Raw genomic sequence first — 12,739 nt, 5'->3', positions numbered from 1 at the left:
GGTTCATCCAATCCCCTGCCAGAGGTTTTCTCAAAAGTGCCTGTCCTTTTCCAAATGTTTCTATGTTCCCAGATGGTTCTTTGAAACAAAAGATCTGGCGTGTCAGGTTAAAATGTTGTATCATTGTCCACAGAATCAACCAAATATCATATCATGAAACTCATGATTTATACCCCTACAAGAAAGTGCAGTCAATGTACTAAAGATGGTCCCTTTGCACTTTGGTATTTTAAACAATCAATATTTGTGTAATAGTGTATAGGTAGATGTAAAAATAATACATCAAAATGTGTTGATACATAATACTGCAATGAAAATGTACTATACTAGAATAGTGAGACCAAAATTCTTATTAAAGTCTTATTAAAGTAACTAACTTTACTAGTGTAGTTTGCATTAACACTAGCACAGTGATATTTAATAATGATATTCAGTGTGAGCAGTGTAGAAGCTTAATAGAAAGGTTTGTAGGATGTGACTGGCATTCAACTCAAAATTTCACATGTGAAAGATAGTAATGAGTGGCTTGATTTACACCCAGAAACCAACCATCTATCAATGTCAGGTGACAGTCAAAATTACTTGGCCTAATGGTGTAAGACACTTGCCTTTACATGTCATCTCCCCTCATTCACTGTCACTTCTCTATCTATAGCAAAATAAAGGTAAACGATTTTATGGCATGCACCCGAAACTATAATGTATAAAGACAAAAACAATGATTCTGTTAATGATATAGTGGGTGTGGGCATAGGCAGACATGTTTATAATGGTGCTGTCATGGCATGGGCATGAACAGATGAAAAAATTTACATCACGCAGGCCCCCACAGCCATGCAGATGCAGAAAGAGAAAATGTTTAGGATTTAAACCATCTTTTATTAAACTATAAATCAAACCAAAACAGAAACTAGTAACTCTGAGGGATGTTTAATATTCTACTAGTTTTATCCATGCTAGTGGCGTGGATCTAGAAATGGCTGTTGGTCTGTCGGTTGGGCCACAATTTTCTTCCAGACCGAAATATCTCAACAATTGTTGGATGGATTTTCATGAACATTCATATAGTACGAGTTTCATTCCTATGAGAACCACTCAGTGGCACAAGAAGCCAACGTCCACATATGATGCTCTGCATATGCCTCCATGTCATTCTAACTTTTCAATGTAGCGCCACCATCAGGTCAAGGTTTTAATTTGTCCAGTACTTGATGACCAAAAACTTACAAAATATTCCCATCAGCCTCAACTTTGCTTTGTGTTTTGTGCTAATTATCAAATGTTAACATGGTAAAAAATTATACCTGCTAAGCATCAGCATGTTAGTATTGTTGTTGTGAATATATTAGCATGCTGATATTAGCTGCAGACTCTAGTCAAGGTTTCATATTATTTAGTATTACTAGTAATATGTACTATTGGATGAATCAGAACCTGACATAAAACACAAACATTTGTGCACATTGGTTATCATTGGTTATAACGATATATATAAAAATAACACGGATTCAGCTCTAAAAAGTTCTTAGTTTTGTGTGTACGCATGAGTTAAGATCTAATCTGTGTGTAAAAATGTCTAATGAACGAGTCCCAGTGGAATTTTCCAAATAAAAGGGAGGATATTTTCTCCTGATTTCATAAAATATGAATTACAAATAATCATTCTGTCTTTTAAAGACCAATTTCAAGTGCTGGTAATCCAAAACAGTGCACCCTCTATTGAGGAAATTTCCTACTGCTTCACTTGAGTGTGTTGACATTTTACGTATGAGTTTTATGCATGTCTGTAATCCATGGATCTCATTCACCTGACACCCACATGGCCGACATTACATGAACATCTGCGAGCTGCATCTTGAGGCCTTTCTTCATGTGAAGTGCCTGGCAGTTAGTTTGCTGCAGGGAGAAGGGCCATTTGCAGTAACCAATCAGGTTTCACTTCTCCATCTGCACTCAGATGCTACAAAGAGACGAGTTAAGCCTCGAACTGCTAATGTAGGCATATCTTTGTGTTAAAACTGGATCAAGACATGTATGACTTCATTGACTGAACTCAATAATTATATATGGCAGCATTTCTCAGGAGAAAATGTACCAAGATTTAAGTTACATATGAAAATGTGTCTAATGTTTGCATGGTGTTCAAGTGCTGCACTGTGAGCTGTCATGTCTAAATGGAATTAAAGCACTGTATTGTACCCAATGTTGAATATATTTATTATACAGTTGTGCCATATGGACAGATTCAGTACAGTATGTTGTTTTCCAGCCACATGTCCCACTATGTACTGACACTGTATTTATCAGACACTTAAAGGGACAGTTCAAAATTGAAAAAAGAGTTTTGAAGATATTGGCCGTAGAGATGTCTGCCTTCTCTCCAATATACTGGAACTAGATGGCACTCAGCTTGCTGTGCCAAAAAAGTACATTTGAAAAAACTCAACAATAATGTCTCTTCCCAGAAATCATGACCTGGTTACTCAAGATAATCTACAGAGCGTGGGCAGTTTCATGTAGGAACTAGTTTCTTTCTAGCAGAAAGAAAGCAGTTCTGGTAAATTCCATCCTAGAAAGTTCCCACATGAAACTGCTCACAACAAGTTCTGTGGATTATCTTAAGTAACTGGGCAATGATTCCTGGAAAAGAGACATTTCTGTTGAGTTTTTCAAATGCATTTTTTGAGAACCACAAGTCAAGTGCCATCTAGTTTCATTATATTGGAGAGAGGCCAGACACAGCCCATATCTCCAAATATCAGCAACTCACATAAAAATTATCTTGATAGACAAACAACACTACAGGCTAGAGAAGAAATATGTATTTTTGATTTTTGGGTTGAACTGTCCCTTTAGAAGATTTTGTTTGTATTACCAATTTTCTGTACCAATATCAATCTTCTTAAATAACAAATAATAAATTCAAAGTGTATTAAAAAATGCTTTGAAATTCTGTTTCATCATCTTTTTCAACACATAAATCTCCCTAAATATTCAGTAAATCTGTTTGTGATTATTTTATTTTACCTATGGAGATTAATTCAAAATACATGCATGAGCTAATAGTCTTAGCTCGGAGTGTTTCATTTCCTCTGAAGCTGAGTATGTCAGAAGTGTTTCCAGGGCCAAGGACCAATTATTCAGAGCCCTCAGCCGTCCCCGGAGCTAAGGTCATTATGTGAGTGTCACTATCATGACCCTACGGTTTCTCTTCATCTGCAACTTATTTGCAGGAATTAAACCGTGTAGAGGGAGACTGTGTGAAATATATGGATAAATTGAATGTGTCTTGAATGAGACGTGATGCCTTTACTTCAGGAGTAAGTATTATTTTTATAAATAATAACATTTGCGTGGCACATTTTACCAAGGAAGAATGTTTAATGAAGCAGCCAGAAATCAGTGTTAAGCAGATTCTGAAGGTGTTACACCGGAGCGTCGAGAGGAGAGTGGTGATCATTAAAAATACTGCTTATCTAAGGGAAAATTTCCTACTTTAAATGTTCTCTCGCTTTGTCTCATTCCATGCTGGCGTGCTTCGTCTAGCAGTCTTCTCTCTCCCTGTCTCCCTCTTTTTTTTTTTTAACATTTAGATTCGCCGCTCGTCACCTTCTATTGATCACGCCTAATTTGCATCCAGGAAAAGATGAGAACTCAGATATTCACACTCCGAGAGAGGACGATGTCAATGATTTATTCATTTCCAAATCAAAAAAAAGAGGAGTGAAAGGAAGGTAGATGAGAAGGGGAATCTTCATAGGCAGCAGGCGACTAGCAGGCTCTGAGGCTGGGCTCCTCTTCCCCACACCGCCCCCAGGCACATGGTGTGCAAGTCCTCCTAATTAACAAGGTGAATCATGCTGCCGCTCTCTAATTAGCCAACATGACAATCTAATGGAAACATGCAGGCCGAGCTGGCACACTTAGCATCACCTCACAAAGACCCCCGGTACTGTCCTTCCCAGATGAATTCCACAAAAATGACACCTCCGATTTTAAATGGAGAAGACGAGAAAAGGTGGGGCGCAGCGGTTCAGGGAAGTGTGTTTTTGGGAGAGGTCAGAAGGGAGAAGTTAGTTGGTTGAGGGTGAGGTGCTTTTTCTCTCCCCTCCCGTCCTCCGTGTGCGGTGTTTGTTGCCTAATTGAAACGTGTCCTGCCTCCTGCCTCCCTCTCACTTATATCCCAGGCACAGGAGGCTGGCACCTCGCCACCAGCGTAGCTCAGCATGCCCAATTCCCCTGTCGCTCGAGTCCCAAGGAGTGCTCTGGCGCACAAAGAGAAAAGTGAACCTACAGGCTTGTACAGCGAGGAGACGAGTCGCTATCTCCCTCTGAGGCAAAAAAAAATCTCCTCTTTTTGTTGTTTTCCTTCTCATTACAGCACTTTGTAATATTCGAAAACACACAGGAACACCAAAGGTACTTTTAAAGCCTGCTTCTTTTTTTCTTGTAATATGTCTCGAGGTGAAGAAAAAAACTGAAGTTGAGACTGCCGACAACAAAGCAACAAATAAAAATAGGGTTAGCGTACTATCTTGAGGACCCACAAAACAGACCTTACTTATGTGATAATTAAATCATCCACATCATCCCCTTGTGCGATCCTTCAAAAAAAAAAATCCAGTTAAAATTATATTAAATAAAAAGACACCTGCTAAACTAATGCACAACCTAATTTGTAAAAAAGAAACAGGTTTAAAAACACATGATCTTTCCACTTAAGGCAAACAACAGCATAATGTTCTTCTACTTACAATCCCACGAGCTGACCGCAAACGCTGCGGCTCTATTCACATGAAGGTATTGTGTATCTGTGAGGCCAGAAGACAAGAATATAACAACTATGAACTGGGACACACAAAACAGCAGGAATTCTCTTTGAAAGTCAGCGCAGAAAGGGAGCGAACGTGGAGGAGGGTAGAAGGCTTTTGCCCTGGGGCCTGCCTAATGGGGGAGAGTGCCTCTTTGAGCAGAGCAGTTTGTGGAGGGCCAGAGGATGAGAGCCTATGAACTCGCAGATATAACTGGCCTAATAAAAGCTAAGGGGCTGCTACATTGTCCTCTGACACACAAGAGCCTCTCCTCTCTGGAGAAGCGCGAGGCTCTGGCTGATGGAGCTCTAAGTGTGGGTGGACTGCGGTCTCTCCGTGACCTGGCCACTTGTGGAGGATGCCAGGCCAATGAAGAAACACGTATGTGTGCATTAAGGCCTGGTGCACCACGCTGAGCGGAGGGTTGAGGGTTAAATAACATACACAATATTCATGTGAATGATTCTTTATTATGTGAGCAATGAGACAAAATATGCTAAATCTGACCATGCTTGTGCATATGTCAAATGAGTATTAGTTTAATACGATTCTGACGTATATGTTCGTACAGCGAGGAGAGGATGTATAACTGCAGGCTTTTAATTGGAGCCATGCACGGTTCAGAGTTGAGCTAGGGCAGAATTAATTTGGTAGAGGTTCAACACATTTCAAGCAATGCTGGTACGTCGAAATTGGCAAAAGAAAATCTTTTGATGCCTGAAGACAAAAAAATATTTGAGGAAAATTGTTATAACAAAAATCTTCCAAGATTTCTATTGGACAGCTCTCTGTTTCCTCTGGAAACACTCAAAGCGAGAAGCGAAGTCTTGTTGTAGGGGAGACCAAGACGAGAAAAAGAGCACGTTTTATTATGTTTTATGATTTCAGACCTGCCAAGCTTAAGAATACAATGTTGAAGACCGCAATAGTGTAACATGTAGTTCAAAATCTGTCACACCACTTCGCTTTGCACACTGTCAGTTCTCCACTCACTGCCATATCATCAAGTTATTCAACATATCAATGGGCTTTGAAGAAAACAGTACAATCATGACACTGTGGAGGTATTCACATCCCTCCTTACATCTACTGAACTTCAGTATTTCCATTTTATACTACTTTCTTTTTATTTTCCACTACATTTTAGAGAGAGATATTGTAATTTTAACTCCCATTTTATGTTAAAAACATATGATCATTCATTATAAAATAGACTACCTAAATGTGTAGCTAAATTATTAAGATTAGCTTCTCACTGACATCTTTAAAGTGCTGGGTGCATGTCAACAAATCAGTGTTAAATTCTGTGTGAAGGAAATTCAAAGATTTTCTTCTACACACATTATACATGTTAGAAAATGGTTGCTGAAAACGTGAAAAGACTGAGAACTACATAGAACTGAATTCTTGAGTTAAACTGCTAAACTGTTGTTCACGATTTCTGTGTTCAGGATTTTTGGGGCAGACCTGAAATATGGTTCGCAGACACACCAGAGTCATAGTCCACTGACATTATATATATGCCCCATGAACTAACTTACAAACAAGACTTACAAACAATTTTATCTACTTGATGACTTTTTTTTTTAACAATTCAAATTTAGTTGGGTGGTTAACAACATTTCTGTGGTGTAAAAAAATTCTGAACACATATTTATTATTGCTTTACAAAACCTTTACAATTCCAGTAATGAATGAAAAATATAATTCTCTACATGGGGACACTGTGCATTAAGTGTGCTTACTTTGACACTCTTAAGGCTGCCTTTTGGTACCAGTACTTCTACTTAAGAAAGATTTTGAATGCAGGACTTGTAGTATTTAACTGAGTATCTTTACATTGTTGTATTGCTACTTTTACTTAAGTAAAACTGGGCACTTCCTCCATCCCAACCAGTAACCTTCTAACAAACATTATTTTTGCTGTGCATGCACCTGTTTTTTTTTTATCCTGCCACAATCTGCTCCTCTAATTACAGTTATGGGTTTAGCTGCAATAACTAATATTATGAACACTATGAAAAGCCACATTTAACAATCTAGCCAATGGAACACGCAGCCGGTCAAAGTGAGGAGGGGGAACAAAGGCTCAGTGAGAATGTCAATGACATTACCCCTGTCAATCATGATCATCCCCACTTGATATTTGGGTGTAAGCAGGTGGAATGACTATGGCTCTATGAATTGACAAATTATTCTTCTTTTGTTTTTCAGCAGACTAGTTGCTGCTGCCTTCTCTCTCTGTTAGACTTAAGTCCTTCACATCACAAAAGAGCACCAACGTCACGGTTCAGTCAGTCACCTAGATGTGCGGCCATTTTGGAGATACTGGGATATAACCAACAGAATGGATTACACGCTGAATATTCAATTTAAAGCAACTTTAGGATGTCTAAACCACAGAAAAGTTCAGGAAAATGTGTTGAAGCTGTTTAAAATCTAGAGAGAAGGACTTGGTCAGCAGGAAAGGTTGCAACAATTAGAGAAACTAATGTTAACAGGACTCACTCTTCTTGGACAATTTTGCCTTCTATTTCCTGTCCCCACACCGTGACCTACCTCGTTTTCTGATGAGCCCATAGAGACCGTACGTTACAAAGGTTTCAGGTGTGTGGATGATGAGAGAGGCTCAGTATCAGCAAATCAATGATGTGTATTGTGAAAGTCAAAGTAGGTGGCTGACTGATCTTTACACTACCCAATTTAATAAAAATCTTAAAGACTTTAAAGATTTTAAGTAAAATCGTCTATCAGAACAACTTTTGGGATCAAAATGCTGATCCATCGTGAGCATATAAACAATTAAAACAGCACTCTTACATTAACTTATTAAATAAGTCAACTGATGAAAAACTGTCTTATTATTCTTACAAAACTCGTGGACCAAAACTGACTGTTTTGTGTAACAATACTGCTCTCAAATGTAACATGAGAACTTGTGGGAAGTTGTCTACACAACTTGTGAACTCACTTACAAGGCTGCGTTTACATTACATTTACATTTATGCATTTAGCAGACGCCTTTATCCAAAGCGACTTACAAAAAGGCTGCGTATACCATAAGATGTGAACATGGTAAACGTAACCCTTTTTGAAGGCAGCAAATAATCAGAACAGTGGCGACTTCAGATGCCTTGACTACTCTCAGTACTGCCGACACGTCTGGATTGATGAAGCGCAGAGAAAACACTCTATTAAACACAGGTGTTGACCAGCTTTTTGGGTTGTCTAGAGAGACGAACCTTACCAGCATACTTTGATGTCAAAATGAGTACATGCTGTGCAAAATACTATTACTACACTAAACTATATTATCTGATAATACTATTCTACCATTCAGGGGAAATATCAGCATTCTTGGCATTATATTGTTTGCTTTAGCAGCTGAGGAGCCCCTAACAGGAGCTTTTGGCCAGATTTTGGCCAGCTGTAGTAGCCAATTTGTCTTCCCCCTCTTCCCTCGTCTCTCTCTGCCTGTCCTTGCTCCACTCCTCTTCTCCAGTTCACTCGTTTCCTGTGTCCAGTTGTGCCTGCAGACGCGGTTGCGATGATGAATCTGTGGCTGCAGTGTGTCTGTGTGTCTGACATCGTGATGTATCTCCACTGGCCTTAACTCCCTCTCTATCTCTCTCTGCCTCCCCTCTCTTTCCACCCCCCCCTCAAGTCTCCTTTTCTCTCCGTCTCTTTGTCTCTGTCTCTCTGTCTCCTTCCCTCTCTCATTCTCTCACTCTCAGGGACTAGGCATTGCCTGGCCTCCTGCCTCACTGATGGAACAGACAGAACACACAGACCCACCACCAACAACAACAACAAACAGGAACTGAGCTCCACGATTTGCCCATTGATTTTCACTGGGGGCATTTTTGAAATAGCCCATCTGACCTTTCGGCCAAATGGTGGTGAATGGAGGAAACTGAGGCGATAGACCGCTCTGCCTCTCCCTCATGCAAAACCTCTGCCAGTGTCTATCTGACCAGGCTGCTCTGCTGGTGACAGGGTTGTGGGTTAGGTTGCTGGTGCAAACACACAATTAGAGGCATGGCTACATAAATGTAGTCGATTAAAATCCGAAAGCCCTGCTAGTGACACCTAGAGCCTTCACTGTTCCTTATCCCCTCAATATAAAACTATTGGAGGAAAAACACTGTACTGTTGATTGATTTTTGTATTTTGGGTCTAATATCGTAGTCAAGTTTATCCTGAGAACAGAGGTCCAGAGGACATTTTAATGAGGAATCATTAAAAACCAAATGTGTTATTCTCTTGGGAGAATAAATCAGCTCTGCAAAGTTCATGGGAACTTCATTTGCCTGTGAAGTTGTGAGATATTCTTTGTGTAGTTTTGGCCTGAAGGTGGGACAAATAGCTCATGGGTTGTCCACAAGGTTTCATCTGCTGGGGAGCATGAATGTGCTCAATAAATGTCACAGCAATCTGCCCATTAGATTCTGATATTTCTTGTTTACAAATAGGGCTCCACCCAACTCTGAATTTGTCTTCAGTATAAAGATTTGATGATTCATTCCTTCTTTCAATTCAGTGCCACACTAAACTCATACATCAATCTATGTTCTGCCAGTAACACTTATGTTTTAATGTCTTTCTTCATCATCTGTGATGAGCAAACATCAGATTTCCATGCGGTCAAAGAAAGTAAAAGCCTGCAAAATATCACGCAGCACGCAGGTGATGTCAGCCATAGCACTGCATCACCTACCCAAAATGCTACCTTTATTTTTATCATTCTTCTCCACTTCTATCACAGTTAAGTTTTGCTGGTTGTGGTGACTTCGAGACTGTTTGTAAAGTTTACTGCCTGTCATGCTGCTGCTTTGCTCTGTGTACAATATCGCAACTAAAAAAACAGAAACTGTCATCAGTTAATCACCAGCACATTTTGTCGGATGGACTTTTTATAAGTGCACGAGTTCATGTTTATTTATAATTCCTCATTTGAATCATCTTGATAGTAGTGGTAAAGGAAAGATTAAGGGATGAAAAAAACATTAAAATTCATCATTTGAGGAACATGGACATCAAAATTATGGAAATATGGCCAGTGGCGGTCAAGATATGTTACTCTGAGTTTGGGTATGGACAGACAGAACAACAGGCTCAGGAATCCAATACATTTAAGATTGCAAAGTTTCATCTAAATTTTTATTTTGTATTTTTTACTAGCCTGCCCTTATAGTTACCATATAAACATTTATGGACTGTGAAAAGATGAGAACGAATAATTCTGTTGTGCTATCAAACTTAAAGAGAGAGACAGTGAACAATGGTAGTAAGTTAACTGTAGCCATTCAAGCACTTGCTATGTGGCCTACGTGGATCTACAGGGTGCAAGTGATATCACTTTGTCAGACATAAAACACTTCCACCTACAAAAACCCGGGTTTCTGGATAGATGGATCCCTTTTTGTTGCTCTTCCTGAGGTCTCTACCTTTGAGTTATTTCTTTAAATCCAGGGTTTAAGGATGGATGTGTTGCATGCTGTACAGAGTGTGAAGCCATTCGTGGAAATTTGTGATTTGGATCTATGTAAAATGAAACTCACTTGACGTGACATTCAACCTGAGCTTGACCATTCATTTGCTTATCATGGCTTATGGGGACCAAAATAAACATCAGCCATCACTCAAATGCTGGTAAAATATGAAAGTGGCTGGTAGATTTGCTTCATTCATTGGCCAAAAAAAAACAATGGTAATCTAGTGAGTGGCTGGTAAAATCTGAACATTCACAAGCCATATGGCTGGTGAACAAAAAAGTTAATTTTGTACCCTGGTCGGTTAATACCTGGCCAGTGGACTCAAACAGCAGTTTCACTTGCCTTTTTAAAAACAAATCATGTGCCAGCTCAATTTACACGCCGGCACTTGGTTCAAGTATATAACATGTTGTAATTCCATCTCTCCAAAATGATGATTGTTTGGTGGTGCTGGTTTGTTTTGTGAGCGTGTGCGTGTGTGCGTGACCAGGGAGAGGGGCTTAAAGAGAGGCTGGCTCCTCTGCCCGTCGCCTGGAAGAGTAGCTCAGGCTCATTATCCTGATGAAATTTGCACAGATGTGTGAGCTGCCGACAGACTCTGCGGTGACACAAACAGCCAGCTCAGGTGATGAAAACCAGAGAGGCAAGGGGGCTGAGAAACGACGGCCATTAAGCAAAAAAAGAAAGAGGTGAGGGAGGGTGGAAGAGGGGTGTAATGTTCGTGTGTGTGTGGGTAGGTGAGGGGGGCAGTTGGGGGGGTTGACAGTCTTGCTCGTCTCTCGGGAGAAAGCATTACATAAAGTAACAATTTCCAAACCACCTTCTTAAAATTCCAGATGAAAATGAAAATGTGCATACGTGCACGCGGCGTCTCCTCATGAGGCACTAATCTGGCCGTATCCAGATGACGAGCGGACTGCCACTTAACAGGGAGGAGATCCACTTTGATCACATGGCCCCTGGAGCGAAACCTATCGCGCTGCCTATTACGCTGCTTCATTTGCATATGTGGGGCTTATGGGTAGGCTGAGATCTAGAGTGAATGTTCTAAACTGCAGCAGGGCTCAATGTTGCTAGAAAGAAAATGTCCAGGAGAGACGCAGAGAAAAGACAGAGTGCTGCCAGTAGCCAGAGGTAAGAGACGTCCACTTGTCACTTGAAGGTCACAAGTTCAACACCACAAAGAAAATCTTCAACATTAAATACTGAGGCCAAACAACAACACTGAGCTGCCCCTGAGCAAGGCATTTACTGTTACACTCTCAGAGATAAGGGTTCCAAAAGGGTTCTTACTGAATGGCTGAGGTTCCAATAGAAACTTTTTTTAAAGAAAGGATTATTGAAGGGTTCCACTAAGAACCTGTTTAATCCAAAGAACCATTTTTGGAAGAAAGAGTTCTTCAAGGATTATTGAAATCTGAATCTTGAAGTCTTCCACCAAGGGTTCTTGGTACTATAATATAAAAAGGTTCTAGGTAGAACCTCCTGGGTGGGTTCTAGATAAAACCCTTGGAATAAAAAAAAGGTCCTTTGTTGAACCCCCTGGTTCTAGATGAAACCTTTACAATATAAAAGATCCCCTAGGTTAGGTTCTTGTTAGCACTTCTGGATGGAACCCCCAGAGAGGATTCTGGGTGAAACCCTTGCACCATAGTAAGCTTTTCCTTCTTCTCAATGCGGGTCATAAGTGAAATCGGTCACAGAACCAGGAACCAAAAAGGGTTTGCCTATGGGGAAAAGTGAAATAACCTTTTCTGGTTCTAGTCAGAACCTTTATTTTTGAGAGTGTACCAGTGAATGTAAATGGCTGAGTGGCCGACATTAACAGACAGTGGTTCCAGTGGGGAGCTGTCAGGTGGAAAACAGTAGAACTCTTAAAGTATAAATCAGGGTGTTAGTGAGAAAAGTGCATACGTGCTCAGTAAACTTTACCCACATGAATAAAAGGCTTTTTTTTTAAAAGCGAGTGACTTAGAAGACACCACGTCTGCTCCTTAAACTCAACATCAACAACAACAACAACAGGTGAGTGGTGCTCGTTTTATCCTCCTGCCTGCTCAGACTTCTCTATGGAAGCTCCACAGAATCCTCTTGATCCTTGTTAGCGAGCCAAGGACTGAAAGCACCCAGTGAAGTTTCTTCTGGAGTAAACAAAGAAAAAAAAACAAACAAACGCAAACTTCCGCTGTGACAGAACTATTTCATTTTGCGTAAACAACATTAACCAACCACTAAAGGAAGGGTGGTCTACTTTCTGTGGTCCACTGGGAATATTACCATTCTCAAGACCTGCACTTAAAATGAGCAAGACGTAGCACTGTGCTGCCAACAGAAGTGAACTACATCAATAAAACACTTCCCAATTTGCAACACTGTGTGTTGTGCCTTGGCCTATTACTTGGAGAAGCAAATAATTCTTTTTACTCCTTTGTA

At 40.2% G+C, this 12,739-nt stretch overlaps 1 protein-coding gene across 6 annotated transcripts in view; it reads right to left on the bottom strand.

The window, feature by feature from the left end:
* Positions 1–12,739, bottom strand: part of LOC146333220 (transcription initiation factor TFIID subunit 4) — a 122,000-nt gene that overhangs the window by 42,587 nt on the left and 66,674 nt on the right. Inside the window, exon 14 of one of the 6 annotated variants that reach the window (XM_084721030.1) lies at positions 11,843–12,447. The exons of the other annotated variants lie outside the window; for them this stretch is intronic. Coding sequence (XP_084577156.1) covers positions 12,364–12,447 — 84 coding nt within the window. The 3' untranslated portion in view covers positions 11,843–12,363. Of the gene's footprint in view, positions 1–11,842; positions 12,448–12,739 lie in introns of those variants that run through there. 6 annotated transcript variants of the gene reach the window in all.

Source organism: Lutjanus erythropterus, chromosome 1 (assembly GCF_056507025.1).
Source record: "Lutjanus erythropterus isolate fLutEry1 chromosome 1, fLutEry1.hap2, whole genome shotgun sequence".
Taxonomy (NCBI): domain Eukaryota; kingdom Metazoa; phylum Chordata; class Actinopteri; order Lutjaniformes; family Lutjanidae; genus Lutjanus; species Lutjanus erythropterus.
The sequence above is the reverse complement of the archived record's forward strand: the minus strand, read 5'-3'. Positions and strand labels throughout refer to the sequence as shown.